At 45.6% G+C, this 16,485-nt stretch overlaps 1 protein-coding gene across 2 annotated transcripts; it reads right to left on the reverse strand.

The window, feature by feature from the left end:
• Window positions 1-6,667: 6,667 nt before the first annotated feature.
• On the reverse strand, window positions 6,668-14,345 carry UBE2I (ubiquitin conjugating enzyme E2 I). Of its 2 annotated transcripts, none has more exons than XM_088151876.1 (7): window positions 14,123-14,328; window positions 13,851-13,929; window positions 13,658-13,741; window positions 13,208-13,280; window positions 12,014-12,123; window positions 11,322-11,401; window positions 6,668-7,311 (listed from the first exon to the last, which is right to left on the reverse strand). In XM_088151876.1, exons 2-7 carry the CDS (start codon window positions 13,914-13,916, stop codon window positions 7,248-7,250), a joined length of 477 nt encoding a protein of 158 aa, XP_088008002.1. In that variant the 5' UTR covers window positions 13,917-13,929; window positions 14,123-14,328; the 3' UTR covers window positions 6,668-7,247. The 2 variants fall into 2 exon arrangements, with proteins under 2 accessions (XP_088008002.1, XP_088008008.1); XM_088151882.1 differs by lacking the exon at window positions 6,668-7,311 and adding an exon at window positions 7,318-8,020 and having other exon boundaries at window positions 14,123-14,345.
• Between the last annotated feature and the right edge of the window lie 2,140 nt (window positions 14,346-16,485).

A 16,485-nucleotide genomic window follows, 5' to 3' on the forward strand; every position in this document is an offset into this window, starting at 1 on the left:
AGCAAGCAGTAAAGAAGTGAGTAGAACTTGACTAAAGGGATGTAGAAAAAAGGCTATTGTTTTTGTCTCAAGATCCCTTTGGGGAAGGAGAGCAGGCAACTGAATATTAAGTACAAAGAAAAAGCACTTCCATTTTACATAACTGATGCTTTTATGAAGAAATGAGTGCCCCCCTCCATAGATCACTCTAATAGATTTTCTCTGTGCAGCTCACAAAACAACATTCATCTGTAGTATAAAACAACAGATGTGTCCATCGTTGTGCTCCTGGGTCTCTCAGCAGCATTTGACACTAGTGACCACAGTGTTCTTTTGAGGCAGCTTCAGGGGCTGAGAGTGGGAGGCAGTTTTGCAGTGGTTCTCCTTTCTCTCTGGCCAGTTTCAATTGGTGTTGACGGGGTGAGAGGTCGTATCCACAGTCCATTACTTGTGGGGCACTGCAGGGGAACTACAGGGCTCAATTCTCTCTCCCCTTCTGATGATACCCAATTATAAATCTCAATTCTGGGCCGATGAAGTGACGCTGCCAAAGTCCTGACCCAGTGCCTGGAGGCTGTGTGGGCCTGAATGGGGAGGAACAGATTTGAGCTCAATCCTGCCAAGATAGAGTGGCAGTAGATATTAGGGCCCCTGGATTGGGTGATTTTCTGTTGTTAGTCTTGGATGGGGGTTGCACTTCCCCATTCAAGACTGGTGTGCTGTCTGTGGGTCCTCTTGGACTCATAGCTCCTGCTTGAAGAGCAGGTGGTAGTAGTGGCCAAGAGGGCCTTTGCACAGGTACATCTGGGGCACCAGTCGTGCCTGTTTATGGGCCACAAGGCCCTTCAGAAAGAGATCCATGCCTTGGTCACCTCATGATTGGATTGCTATAGTGCTGTTTACATAGGATTACCCTTGAAGACCACTTGGAAGCCACAGCTGGTCCAGAATACAGCAGTGCAGGTAGTCATGGGAGTGTCACAGTATGTGCACATCCCTGCTGCTTCCCAAGCTGCACTGGTTACCAGTTGGCTTCTGGTGCAATTCTGGTGGGCACTAATCATTACCTATAAAGCCCTTCATGCCATAGGGCCAAGCTACCTGAGGGACCACCCAGTGAGGTCAGTTAGAATGGACACGCTCCAAGTCCCATTTATTTAGCAACATCATCTTACAGGACCCAGGAAGCATGCCTTCTTGATGATGGCTCCTGCTGTCTGGAAATCCATACTGCTCCCACCCTACTGATTTTTCAAAAATTGCTGAAAATCTGGTTCTTCTCCCAGGCCTTGGGTAGGATGTTTTCCAGTCATCCTTCTCTTCTTTGATACAGATTGTTTTTTAATTTTACTTCACTGTAAGCTGCCCAGAGTTGGGTGGCCTCAAAATTGGAATATTAAACAGTAACTGAAATATTGTAAGATGTGACTCTTACAATGAACTTTCTTCACTTGGCTCCACTATGATACCCTGGGGGATCTCATTCTGCTCTCTAGGACCTAATTTGGCTGAAGGTACATAGAGAAGTGTCCTTTGTCAGTGCAGTGACAGGCCAAAACATTCTTCTTCTGCCTTTTGCCATGTTCTGGACAAATTGTAAATCCAAACCATTTTTTTAAAAAATCCCATTTATAGCCCATTGCAATAATGTAAAGTGGTTCTCAATGAAAGTGATCATAACTACTCACTCTATTAAAGCAAAGATCTCGGAAGGCTAAGTGTCATATGAACACTAGAAAGCAAAATAACTCTACAGTATATGCTCCAGGTCCCATCAATTAAGCAGTGTTGTTTTGCAGGACCTAGAAAGTGTGGAATGATAACCCCTCCAAGAGATTTGTACTGCTCCAACCCTTTTGACTTTCTGCAAACCATTTAAGACCTAGCTCCCAGGCCATGAGCTAGGATGATGATTCAGCCTTTTGGTTGTTTTTTTTCTGTTTGACTTTTGGGGGTTTTGTCTTTGGTCAATTGTCTTCTTTTTCTTGATATATTTTGTTTTTTCATTCATTCATTCATTCATTCATTCATTCATTCATTCATTCATTCATTCATTCATTTATTGAACTTGTTACCGTCCATCTTGTTAAATGACTCTGGGCAGTTTACAAAACAATTAAAATTACAATAATAAATAAAAAGATCCAAAACAATTGGTGATCACTCAGGGAGCGTCACTTAGGTGCTAGCCACCCCCAGGATTGGGTAGATTTGTTATCCCCTCATGGGCAGAGCCAGGTCTTCAATTTTTTCTGGAAGGCTGGTAGGGTAAGGGCCTGCCACAACTCTGGGGGGAGAATGTTCCAAAGGGCGGGAGCACTGGCAGAAAAGGCTCTTCTCCTGGGCCCCGCCAGTTGACATTCTCTCGCTGATGGAACCTGCAACATGCCCTCTCTGCCTGACCAGGTGAGATGGGTTGATGTGATGGGGGTAAGGTGGTCCCTCAGGTAACCTGGGCCCATGCCATGTAGGGCTTTAAAGGTGATAACCAACACTTTGAATTGGACCCGGAAGCAAACTGGGCCCCAATGCAGCTCACATAGTAAAGGCGTTATATGCACCATTCTTGGGACACTCAAAGTTATCCACACGGCTGCATTTTGGACCAGCTGTAGCTTCCGAATACTCTTCAAAGGTACCCCGTATAGAGCGCATTGCAATAGTCTAGCCAAGAGATGACCAGGGCATGAGTGACTGACCGGAGAGCCTCCTGATCCAGGAAGGGCCGTAATTGGCGTACCACATGAAAGTGGGCAAAGGCTCTCCTGGCCACGACTGCCACCTGCTCCTTGAGCAGGAGTCGTGAGTCCAGGAGGACCCCCAGATTACACACCAGGTCTGGGGCAGCGCAACCCTGTCCAAAGCCAAAGATGGTAAATCCTTGGATACAGAGGGGCTTCCAACCCATAGCCACTCCGTCTTACCAGGGTTCAGCTGAAGCCTGTTGCACCCCATCCAGACCCCTACAGCCTCGAGGCACCGCGAAAGGGTGGTCAAGGCATCACTCACTTCACCCAAGATGGATGGTTTTAACTGGGTATCATCAGCATATTGATACCTCATCCCATGGTGTCAGATGATCTCACCCAGTGGTTTCATGTAGATGTTAAAAAGGAGCAGAGAGAGTACCGAACCCTGTGGCACCCCACAAAGGAGGGGCTGCAAGCTGGATCTCTTGCCCCCAATCAAGACTGATTGGGATTGATCTTGGAGGAAGAGAACCAGCACAAAACTCTGTCACCCATTCCCAACTCCCCGAGCCGACCCAAAAGTATATCATGGTCGATGCTATTGAAAGCCGCTGAGAGGTCAAGAAGAGCACTACCCCCATCCCACTCCTGCCAGAGATCATCCACGAGCACGACCAATGTCGTTTCCGTCCCGTATCCAGGCCTGAAACCTGACTGAAAAGGGTCCAGATAATCTCTTTCCTCCAGGATCCTCTGGAGCTGCAATGCCGCCACCTTCTCAACCACCTTCCCTAAAATGGGGAGGTGAGAGACTGGACGAAATTTGTCCAGTATGGTGGGATCCAGTGATGGCTTCTTGAGGAGGGGGTGCACCAGCACCTCCTTAAAGGCAGCTGGAAACATCCCCTCCCTCAAGGATGAATTCACCATTGCCTAGACCCACCCATGTCACCTCCTCGGAAGCTTTAACTAGCCAGGAGGGACATGGATCTAGTTGACAGGTGGTGGCATTGATCCTCTGGAGGACCCTGTCCACTTCCTCAGTTCAACAGGATCAAACTGTTCCCAGATAACAGGGTAAGAACGTACCCTGGGCATCTCTATAGACCTTGCCTTTTGCTTGGTATCCTACTGGAGCTGGATCAGAGTGATTTTATCCTCCAGATGCCTAGAAAACTCCCCTGTAAATGGGCTACTGAGCCCCCCTTTCCCAAGAGATCGGGTGACCTTGAACAGGGCCATCGGGCAGCATTCCGTGGATGCAATGACAGCAGAGAAATATTGATGTTTCGCCGCTCTTACGGCCACAAGGTAGGCCTTAATAGCAGCTCTAGCTTGTGTTCGGTTGGGTTTGGTCCTTGTTTTCTTCCAGCGACACTCTAGATGTCTTTTAACCCTTTTCAAAACCCTCAGCTCCTCCGTAAACCACAGGGAGTGTCGGGTTCAGTGGGTCAAGAGAGGTCGCACGGGTGCGATCTTGTCCAAGACCTTGGCCACTTTCCTATGAGGAAGTGGACAGGATCCTCCAGAGGGTCAGTGGCACCACCTGTCAACTAGATCCATGTCCCTCCTGGCTAGTTAAAGCTTCCGAGGAGGTGACATGGGTGGGTCCAGGCAATGGTGAATTCATCCCTGAGGGAGGGGATGTTTCCAGCTGCCTTTAAGGAGGCGCTGGTGCACCCCTCCTCAAGAAGCCATCACTGGATCCTATGGAAAGGTAGCGGCCAAGGCCTCTGCTGGACCACGCAGCAGACTCTTGGGTATAACCCCCAGCTCCCTTTGGAACCCAATTGGGTCCATCAGTCGCTGGGGTTGGATCAATTGAATGGGTCCTATCTCCCTGCGGGGTACTATGGGAGTAGCATAGGAGAATCTCAAGGCCACCAGGACATGACCATGACAAGGGGGACAGCTGTAATTCCTTCTTCAGATCACACTGCCATTGCTCTGTAACTCTGTATTTATGTGTAAACTAACCAGTCACTATGGAGTTGGACAGACTCAAAATTGAAATAAATACTATGAATGGATCAGGTGTCCTGATGACTACCTGCAATAGCTTCATGTAAATATGAAACAGCACGAGTAAAAGAACTGAACTGCAAGGCATGAATCACCTTGAGCTTGAATAGAAAGTCTCACAGGATCACCGCTGGCAGCCTGCCATCCAAGTAGCAACGGATCCAGCAATACCACATGAAATAAGATCGGACCCTACGGTTCCATATGAAATCTTTCCGAATCCTATGGTGTGTCCTTGGCAATTTCCATTTGGATGTGCACACATTTTTTTCCTAACTTCAGAACAAAATGGGGCCATAAAAGTAAGTGGGATAGTAGTTTATACTGACTGTTCCTTACCAATCCTACAGAAAAATTATTAGTGTTTTTTTTAAGGCTTCCTTAAAATTGCTGTAGCAAACATTAGAAATAGCTTTTTTTCTGCCTGCAAACAGCCATTAGAGACAAGGGTGACACACTAACAATGGGTTAATTTTAGGATAAAATTTTAGTCCTGTTTTCAAGTAGGACAAATAGCTGAAGCCCATGTGGTTGTGGCTTGAATTTGTCACAGGTTTTTTTTTTTTTCAACTGTCTGACGAGAGGTTTTGGATGTTGTTAGCTGCCTGGAGATGCTACTAAATTGAACAGTAACTCATGAACAATGTAGGACTAGGAAAAATGCTGTTCTTCGGCTACTGCGTGTAGACTTTTCTTTTTGGTAATGTGCCCAAAAAACAACACAGAAAAGTTATATAGATAGCAGCAATACATGTAACTTGCAGTCTGGCAGCTATTGCCTTCATGATGCAGTCATTCAAAAACGGTTTTACTTTTCTGAATGTGTAGAGAGAGAATCTGCATCTTCTGCTTTATGACCTATCCACTCTTCCACATCTCTGCCTCAACAATTAAAAGCCAATTGTGGAATGGGCAAGCTTTCCAAACAATGGAGAGATAAAAGCCCAAGTGTGTTCTGAATATGGGATGAAACTTCAGAACACAGGATGCTTCTTTCCAAGTCAGAATTATTTTTTTCAAAACCTGAATGTTTTTGGCATGCCTCATTTTCATCACAAAACTAGGTCTGATTGATATGTCCTTTCAGTTAGCGTTGCCCAAGTATTAATCTTGCTTTGGAAGGTTACATCAATGGCAAATATTGTCTAGAGTCAGACTATGATTTCTAGTATTTTAAAGGTGGAATACTTAGGACAGAGCCAGACTGCAGGCATGCAAAACATACCTTCTTCCTGGTCCAGTGGCAGTCTGGTTTGCTGGAAATGGTTCTTGATAAGGGGCTTTAGAAGGGGCAAGCCACATCTAGAACACTCATAGTGCTTCAGGTTCAGATAATTCTGGAAAATCCCCCGACCACCCCTGGAATGGCTGCATCAGCATGCTGTGGGGGGGAACTGGTATATTCTGGAGTTCTCTGGAAAATTCCAATCTTGGACTGTTAAATCTTGCAGATCCCTAATAACCTTTTGCTTTTTTAAGTGAACTGATCTAACTTATATTTTAACAGTCATTGTTTATAGTTTAAAAAGAGGCAGATTGTATAGTAAGTTTCAGACCTAACCATAAAAGCTTTCTTTGTAAACTCTCACAAGTTTGTTAGAGAATGAAGTAACCTGGACACAAAATGTAACTAGTAGTGCTGCATTTGTTTTTTTCAGTCATTTCTGCTCTTTCCAAGAGCTAAGGAAAAGGTTTATTATCAACTGCATTTTACAAATACATGAAAAGCACAAAGTTCTATTAAAAATATTTAGATTACTGGATTTTCTAATACAGTTTGTTGACAGCTGCAGCAGGCAACACATCTCCTGTGTATCAGAAAGTGTTTCCCCTCACCCAGTGTCTAACTGAAGCAAAGTCTACTGCACATCAAGTTGGTGCTATTTGCACTGTACAAGCAGCTGTACTGTATAGTGCACTGTTTCTCCAGAAGTGGTATAATATTGAAGAAATGGGGAAGAAAATGAGACAAAAAACTTTATAGAAACAGTTTATTTACTCTAAACAGCAACACAGACAAAACTCCATAAACACAAAGGAGGTGATGCAGAATCAAGATGCGGCTGACTTTGGATCCAAGGCATTTATGCAACAACCTAATTCCTTATTGGTAGAAAACAAAAGGGAATGGAGGACATGTTTTTTCTTACCAGCCAAGTAGAGGCCAAAAAACAAAACAAAAAAAACCCCTAAACATTTTAAAGCGTGCCTGCATCTGAGAGCAAAGAAACTAGAGATACTAGTGAATTTATAGAAGTATAAAAGTTTATAGTTTTACAGCAGTTGAAATACTGACATCAATATTAAAATAAAAGCAAGTTTTACATAACAATCAAAAATACAAAAGACTGAAGGAAGAGACCCTGTATGAAAAACTGGGGACAATTCAGCAAGTTTAGAACTGTATACAAGTGGTGAATATGGAAAATGGCACACATATAATCCCTTCCCCTAAATGACTATTAATTGTACATAGCGACATTAGATTTGCAAAAGTTTTGTAAACAAGTTCTTGCCAATTAATCCCTTCCTTTAAAGATGGTGGATGACAGGAGCTTATGATGGTGCAAACTTCTTGGCTTGTGCTCGAACCCTCTTTTCATATTCCACTCTGTTTTGGCTAAATATAGAGAAAAAAACAGCTAACGACTCTCAAAGACCAGAGTCCATAAAGTGTTCTAGATCAGATTCTCCCTAGCCCAAAAACCTACAAAAATCAAACTCTTGGTATTTTAAGCGAACTTGCAGTTTTTCACTGGAGATGGAAATTAGACAGGTGTTATACGCTAGGACTCAAGTACAAGCACTTTACTTACAACACAGCTCTCAAGAATTTCAGTATGTATGAATATGAACACCACTGATTTTAGATGCAAAATCAATAGTAGATTGAATGAAATTATTTCCAATAATAAAGTAATTTGGGAATGAGAAAGAGATGATAATGCTAGGAGCTCTGCAGGGGAGGAATCTCCAAAGACCAAAAATACTCCACTTTGAATCAGTGAATCAGAGGCCTTAATGGATTTTTCTCCTCATGCTCAAAAGGCTTTTAAAAAAGATGTGCTTTAACAAGAGCCCTGTGGCAAACTTTATTCGTGTGGTAGAAAATGGGCCTCAACTTCTTCTAATTATAACACATAACAGTTTATTAGTGTGCAGCTTTTCCATGGAAAAACATGCTTGGAGCAGCTCGTAACTTCAGAAAGTAAAACAAAGCTTCAAAATTAACCATTTCAAAATGGACAATGTGTTTTGTTCTCAAATAAATACATTGTGTTTCAGAAATTCTGCTGAACCATTCTGGATAGACTGCAGTTCAACTGAACCTGTTAGGAATGGTTAGAATTCAGATTTGTATACTATAAAGATATTCATGTAAAAGCTTAATGATGAGGTCGAAAACCTGTATCTGTGGAAAATTATTCATTTGTTTACCATAAACTCTAAGCAACTTACAATTAATACAATAAAACACCCATTCAAACTAAAGTTCAGTAACATCAAACCAGCTGATCACTTACCAGTATACTTTAAAAAGTAGCATTTCAGCATAAACGCTTTCATAAAACCTGCCCGTATAATAACTCAGTCATAACAGTAATGCTCATTTCCTAAAGACTATGAAAGTGCAATATTTCAATTGCCCTCCTGAATATTAACAGGGAGGAAGCCATGCTAGCTTCAGCCGGCAGAGAATTCAGGAGCTACCACAGAAGGTGATTATTCTGTATTTGCTAAAAAGCAGAACTTTGCCTCTCTATACCCTTCCCTCCTATTATACAAAGTAACTGTGTTTAATAATCATAGTTTGGGACAGGGGACTGACACTTGGAATTTCTGCAAGCAAGATAATAGCTATGGAAATGTAAACCAAAGACAAGATATAATTAAAAGCAGATAGTATTCGAAGGAGGTTATATTGGGACTCTTACATAACCTGTACCCTTCTTCTGGAAATCCAGACTATTTGTTAAGGGTGGGCACCTCTGGAGGAACCAGGTCTTGCATGAATAATTGGTTGGCTGCTGGAGAAAGCCCAATACAGACTGAAGTACGTGGTCAATTTGGATTAGGAACCAGAAGGGGCCAACTACAACCTGGTCTTTTCCCTTAAAAAATCCACTCTGGGCTCCTTCCTTCCATTCCATACTCATGTCTACTCTCTCAACATGGTCTAATTTCTCTACACAGTATCACCACTTCCTAACAGCTCTGCTTCTCCACAGGGAATAGACTGGACATCTTATTACCTAACTTGCAACTTGGATATTACTCTAGGGATTCTGTCCATGAGTGTTCTGTGACTCTCTGCTTTGCTTCCCCCTTTCTATCCCTGTGCATACTTTTTAAAGGAGCTCTTGGTATTCACTGCCTTGCTTTGCCTTTGTAAAGGAAATTATGGTTACTCTTGATTGTCTACAATATATGCAGAGCAGGGAGGTATCTTTGTGTGGGTGTGCATGTATCTGCAAAAATAGATTAGGAATGTGTACAGGAGCCCAAGTGAGAAGCACGGGATTGAATAACTTGGCTGGGTTAAAGCCAACAGGCACTCCCCACACTCTGGGTGTTGCCTGTGTTCTGCTTCAACGTAACAGGTAACCATGCTGATTGCCCCTGATCTGCAAAGAAAGCCAGTCTTGTGGTCTACCTTCTCTGGCTATAAATTATATTTTAGACAAGCAATATTACAGAGGCTCCTCCCTAAAGAGGTCCAGTAAGCAGAGTAGTGAATTGGCAGTGATGAAAGACTTACTCAACAAATTGAACCCCAGAACATTTTAATTGTTCCGAGGCTGGGTCAAAATTAAATCTGGAGTGGTCTTATATGGTGATGTGATTTTTCTCCTTGCTGCTTGGGTTTAAAACAGAAGACCTACTTATACAAGCATTTCATTCTTAATCTTGTACTTTTCATTATTTTGTATGATGACTGACCTGGATTTTACATGGTATCCTTCTGGACCCTCTGCAGGGATTGGGAGGCGCTGTTTTGCAGTGGTTCTCCTTCTCTCTGTGGCTGGTACCAGTCGGTATTGGGGGGGAAGGTCTAGCCCTAGGCCAGTACAATGTGAGGTGCCTCAGGGTTCGGGTCTCTTAACACTTCTTTTTAACATCTACATGAAACCAGTGAGTGAGGTCATCCAATGGCATGGGGTGCGGTACCATCAGTATGCTGATGATACTCAGTTATACATCTTCACCCTGGCTGGGCAGGTGATGCCATTTCAGTGCTGACTCAGTGCCTGGAGGCTGTGAGGGTCTGGATGGAGAGGGAATGGCTCCAGCTCAACCTAGCAAGACAGAGTTTTTGGGGTTTTGGCCCCCGTGTCCACTATGTGTCACCTTTGACTCTTGATGGGGTAGCACTTCCACAGACAGACCTGGTGCACAGTTTGGAGGTCCTCCTGGATTTGAGTATCCTCCTCAAGGAGCAGGTAGCAATCAACACTAGGGAGGCCTGTGCACAGGTACATCTTGTGCACCAACTGTACCCATTCCAAGGCCAGGCCTTGGTCATGGTTATTCATGCCTTGGTCACTCCCTGGTTGTACCAGTGCAATGCATTCTGCTGCCCTTGAAGACCACCCAGAAGTTACAGCTGGTCCAGAATGCATCAGCTCGCACAGTGCTGGGCATCCCTCAGTTTGTCCATGTGACAATACTGCTGCACAAGCTGCACTAGCTCTCAGTTTGTTTCTGGGTGCAATTCACAATGCTGGTAATCACCTTTAAAACCCTACACGGCACAAGTTAGGGTAATTTGCAGGACCGCCTCTTCCTGAGGGTATCTGCCCATTCTATTAGATCAGACTGACTGGGCAAACTTCAGGACTTTTCCCTTAAACGTTGCCATCTAGTGGGACCTAGGAAGTGTGCCTTTCTCCTGGCCCTGTGGAACACCTTCCCCTCAAGATCCAACAAACCCCCGCTCTCTTAACTTTCTGGAAAGCCATAAAGAGCTGGCTCTTCCCCCAGGCACTGGGATAGTAAGGTTGGAGCCCAGGAATTGCATAGATGAATGGATGGAGATGACAGATTAGGCACCTGAGTTCTCTTGTCTGTGATGTTACTATTATGAACTGTTCACTGTTGTGCTTTACAAGATGGGTGGCCATTTTAAATTAATCAATCAATCAAATCCTATCTGGAGCAGAGCTGGACTAATCCCCTTGTAATCAGTGGTCCCCCTTTGATGCCACTTGCTAATAGTGCCCACCTCCTACTACAAGGCCAGTCTCTCCCCTTAAGCATGCCTCAGCTTCCCAGCAACCTTGATGCATCTGATGGGTCTATTTTAAAATGTACATAGTATACGCACGTATACGTATACTCGACATATTACAGTACCACATGCAGCTCTAAGAGAGAAAAGGGTGTCCCCACACCTGCCAAAAATGATTTAAGATGAGATGCTTGTTCCAAGAGGAGCAGAAAATGAATCTGCTCCATTACCTATTTGACTTTTTTTCAAAACTGTAAAAATGAAAGGAAATTAGATAGGCTCACTGACTTATCCAATTCTTGATATGTGAAAAGATGAAAACACTTTTAACGTCAAATTCAATGAAATCCATGTTTGCTAACAAAAAAACCCCCAACCCCAATAGTTGAAAGGTAACTCACCAGTAGATTGTGTAAGCCTCTGCTTGAGCTGGGTCTTGGATATTTGGTTCATTTAGGAGTTCTTGAATTCCTAACAAAATCTAAGGGCATAAAATGACATAAGCATGACTATAAAGTGTAGGATAATGCAGTCAAAACCTCACAGCTCCTGTATTCATAGACAGACACGTGGAAGGAGGCAGAGACTCTGTGAGGTCACTTCCGCTTCCTCCTCCATCATGCTCTCAAGGCAAAAGCACATGTCTGAGCTATTCAGCTCAGAGACTAATTATGGCCTAATTTTGTAATTCACTTAATACTTTAAATCTGCAGTTTAATTGTTGCTACTGTAACTGCTGTTCAACAAAACAAAAACTACTTCATGTGAGTAAATGTTAATTTTGCCTTATTTCACAAGAAAACTGTGATCGTTGTTTTTTGAGGGGATAAAAGGGGTAGCACCAGGTATAATCCCATGCCCACATAAAGTACAATGTCACCTTGCAAAATAATGGATTAAAATCAGATACTTATTTTCATCAAAGTATTAAATACTTACCCTTTACCCTAAGTTATTAGGGTAATAAGAATGTGAATTAGAATGAAAAACAAGCATTAAGAAATCATCAAAGCTTACAGTTATACAATTAAGAGCATTTGAGTGAATGCAGCATGATGCGTACATCAGGTCTATGTGTTAACAAAATGCTTACTTGTTTAATTGTGATTGCAGGCCTCCAATCCTTATCTTCTTCTAAGATAGACAGACAGACCGTGCCCGAAGGATACACATTTGGATGGAATAAGGGTGGTTCAAATTTGCCTAGAGAAAGGAAAACTTGGTTCAGATACAAGGCTCTTGGTAAAACACTTTTAAAAGCTAGCAGGTCTTTTAAGAATGGCTTCAATCAATGTTAAGGAGCAAGAATATGCTCTCTTTGTCTCTTTACACAACTTGAACTCTGGACTGAAAAGCAGATTAGTTTAGGTTCCCTTCTTTGAAGAAGCCAACTGAATTCCTTTTGGAATCACCTAGTTCAATAGGAAAATGACTGATAGTATCCACTTGAATCCTGTGAGTTGGGCTTTTTCAACCAAACCTCTTTTAAGAGCAATAGTAACTTAAAGAAAGCGGCAAGAGTTGGGTAGGAAAGCACCCCCCCAAGAAAAGATTTTGAAGGAGACTGACATGCTGAAACTCAGATCTGAAATGCAAGAATTTTTAAAAATGCATCTAACGTGTATTAGTTCCATGCACAAAAGTATTTATTCAAGCACTTAGTAAGACTGAGTCAATTAACAAAATGAAAACTAAAAATCCCAAACATCCAATAGAGAAACAGAAAACAACGCATCTTATGAGTTACTGAAAAGTGAATTTCCAGAATCCTTGCCCAAGTTGTAAAACATCAGTGGGTGAGTACTGTAGTACAAAGTAAAAGAAGCACAGAAGATACAATTGCTGTGGTTCAGGACAACCTGTTATGTTCTGGGGATTCCAAGAACTTTGCAAAACGAAACAAATGAACAGAAATTTTGCATAGGGCATGCTCTAAATAATACACTGCTTGAAAATAATTCAAAACCTGAGGTATAATACCTGCTTCTAAAAGGAAAGGATTTCACAAAGCAGACAGGAAACATTATCAGAGAATCAGAATTGACCAAGATCTTGAACTTATCAAATCCTAAAACCAGTATGCTGGAATGCAGCCAGAAAAAGGGAGCCCACCACCTCTAGAGGCAGTTGGTTCCACTGATAAACTGCTCTTATGCTTCTGAATTTGGGAAAAAAATAATGCATCGATGCTCCCAATTTACTACGTATGCTTGCCAAGTACAGTACTCAGGTTTAAAGTCAAGGATCTAAGCTACTACCTGGTAGCTCTGAGTTTTACCAGACTTACATTTTGGAGGTGAGGAGGGATAATCATCCTTAAAAAGCATCCGTAACTTAAATAAACCTCCTTCCCACGGGGTCTGTAGGAAAAGCAGAAAAGAGGTAACAATTTGTCAGAGGCATTTCATTTCCAAGGGCTGAACTACCCAGAGAGAAAAGCTCTAAGAGACTGCCGGGAGGGTTAACAAGCTGTTTTCCACATTAGCGGCTCTTTCGGCTCAAGACTCCTTACCACCCATCGCTGCCGAGCTTTTCAACCGCAGGGCTGCCCCTGCAAACTTCCTTCTCAGGAAAAGTTCTTCCCGCTCCGCAACGGGAGGCCTTCGGGAAAGCAAACCGTTCCAGGGCAGCCGGCAGCACCGTCTCCAGGCCCCTCCGGCGGCCTGTGCCCGGGGCAGAGGAGACCCGGCACCCCTGGCAGACAAAGGGGGGGAGGAGGAGGGCGCGGGCGCCTTACCCCTTTCTTCCCCGGGATTGCGCACTCCCAGTTCATGAGGTTCATCGTGCCGTCGGGATTTTTGGTGGGCACCGCCACGAACCCCTGCAACGAGCCGAAGGTTAGCCGCGCCGCCTCCCCCGAGCCGCGCCGGGGCCGCGGGCCCACCTGGCGGGAGAGTCCCGCGCCCGCCCCCCTCCCGGCCGCGACTTACGAACGGGTGGTCCTTCCTCCAGGCCTTCCTCTCCTGCGCGAGGCGGCTGAGCGCGATCCCAGACATGGTCGACGTCCTCCTGCGACACAAAGGCGGCCGGTCAGGCCGTGCGGGGGCCGTGCGGCTGGCCCGGGCCTGCGGGAGATCCCAGGGAGGGAAGGCCGAGGCCTGGGGGCGCCGCGGAGGCCCGCCTGACCTTGACAGGCGACGCCGCCGCCGCCGCCCCCCCAACGAGGCAGGCGCGTCCCCTCCGGGCGCCCTCGCGGCCTTACCGTGAAGCGCCCGCGGCGGCGGCGGCAGCGGCAGCAGCAGCAGCAGCAACCCCCGCGCGTGTCCCGGATTCAGGCGGCGGCGAATGACCCGGATGTTCCCTACCCGCCTCCCCCCTTTTGTCTCAAGCCCGGCCTTTCCCTCGCAGAAAACGGAGCGCGTCAGCGCGGCCTGTCCCTCGGCGCGACCCGTCTGTGAGACAGCGCCTGCGCCGAGCGCCCGAGGCCGAGCACCGCTGCGCGGGACGCTCCGAGGCCACGCCTCCCGCCTCAGCAGCGCGGGGCGAGCGGGCGGGAGGCCGGAAGGGGCGGGGCCGCCTCCGGGGTGGAGCGGCCAGCCGGCTTCGTTCTCGTCTGGGCGGGGCGGCGGCGCTCCGGAGCGTTACCCGGCTCGCCGCGCGCAGCTCTCCGTCCGCAGGGTCGGAGCTCACGGCGCCTCCTCCGGTTAGAACCGAGGAGCCGCCCCGGCTGAGCCTCTCGGGCTCGGGCCGCCTTCCCGCTTGCCCGCGCGGGCTCTGACCCAGCTGATCTGGAGGCGGCCGGGAAGCGGGCGAGGCGGCGTCGTGGTCGCCCCGCCCCGCGGTTTGGGCCCGTTTCAGGTGCTGCCGGTCAGGAACCCGGAGAGACTGTGCAGACGCCCCCGGGACAGCCCCGAGAGGGCTTCCCCAAGGAAGGTTGGGGCATCCGGTTGCGATCTGGGGGACACGGAACCGATGGCTTCGGCGGTCGGTCACCTCACTGCGTCTGGGATTGTTGGCTGACTGCAGCGGTTGCTGGGTATGCCGTTAAATGGGAACAAATGTTTGGGTTTGCCTGTAACCAACGTAGAGGTGAAAATAAGGGCACAAAGGAGAGGCAAAGCAGAATTTTGACTAAGCTAGGATAGCTTTACTCGTCTGCAAGGCCAACTCTGGCTTACCTGTTTCTCAAACTTGTTTGCCTCTGGCCCACAACAATCCAAACAAGGAAGTTACAATAAAACCAGTTTAAAGGAAGAAAAAGATAAAAGATGGCAAGAACAACGGGCCAGATGGAAACGAAGGGGTCTCTCTCTCCCTCGCCAAAGGCCTGGGTGAAGAGCCAGGTCTTCTCAACAGCAGCAGAGTGGGGCCATCCAGGTCTCAGGGGGAGCCTCGTGGGTGCTGCTGTAGAGAAGGTGTGCTTCTGACATCCTAATAGATGGCATTGTTTAATCAGAGGAATTGAGTGTGCCAGCTCTGCAGGATTCAATTGGCCCGGCATACATTATGGGAGACAGGCATTCCCTCAAGTAACCAGGCCCTATGTCGTGTAGGGTATAGCGACCAGCACCTTGAATTGCACCTGGAAGCAAGCTGGCAACCAGTTCAGCTCACAAAGCAGAGGTGTTGCATGGGCATACCAAGGCATGCCCATCACTGCTGCATTCTGGACCAACTGAAGCTTCCAGGTGATCTTCAAGGGCAGCCCCATGTACAGTGCATTGCAGTAGTCAAGCCATGAGATGACCAGGGCATGAGTGACTGAAGAGCCAAATGGTGCATCAGATGTAGTTATGCAGTCTTGTTTGTTTATAAGGTAAGTGCAAATGCTACTGGGCGCAGAAATAGGACAGCAACCGTTCTAGATGAATTGGCCAGAGTCCTTGCAATGAACATGGACCAGAAGAACATAGAGAAGCAGCAGACAGTCTGGTAGTTATGCTGATTCTTCTACAAGACATAGAAGACCCACAAAATGCAGTCTTAAGTATTATTTATCCAGTATACAGGGATAGCAAAACAATGTTGGGAAACTGAGGATGGGCCAGAGTTCATTGGCCGAACATCATTTTTGTATGCAAAAGATCCTGAAATTGATCACTGCCATCAGCAGGATAGACTGGAAATCATCCAGTTTAGAGATCATGTAAACTGGAGTACTACATGAAAGAATAATGTGATGAAATGGCTGGATTTGCACATGTATTATCAGGTCAAAGACTTAACAGCTCCATTTGCACATGTAAAATTGTGTTAGTTTTAACCTGGGTTAGAATTTTTTGAGGCTTAGCATGTTGTGTGTGAAGCCAACCTGCTTGGTTAGCTTATATTTTGCCAACCCAGAAAAATGGTTTAATTTAAGCAAATTGCATGAAACTCATCTTGTATGAGGAATTTCCTATCATCCTTAACTCGTTAAAATAGGTTTTCCATCACCCATTGATCAGGGTCAAGTAAATATTTTCTTCCATATCCTTATCAAAGCAGCTGGCCTCCCGCATAGATTCATTCAGGTTACCTTACAAACACTGCCGTCATTCCATAAGGCACTATCCTCTGATTTTCTTCAGGGGATCACAAGTAGTCCATGAAACCTGGTGAAATCTCTTGCTTCTCTCATATCCC

The sequence above is a fragment of the Python bivittatus genome, unplaced genomic scaffold (genome assembly GCF_059951505.1).
Source record: "Python bivittatus isolate LINGU-HERP-01145 unplaced genomic scaffold, Pbiv_v1 ctg000030_np1212, whole genome shotgun sequence".
Lineage (NCBI taxonomy): Eukaryota > Metazoa > Chordata > Lepidosauria > Squamata > Pythonidae > Python > Python bivittatus.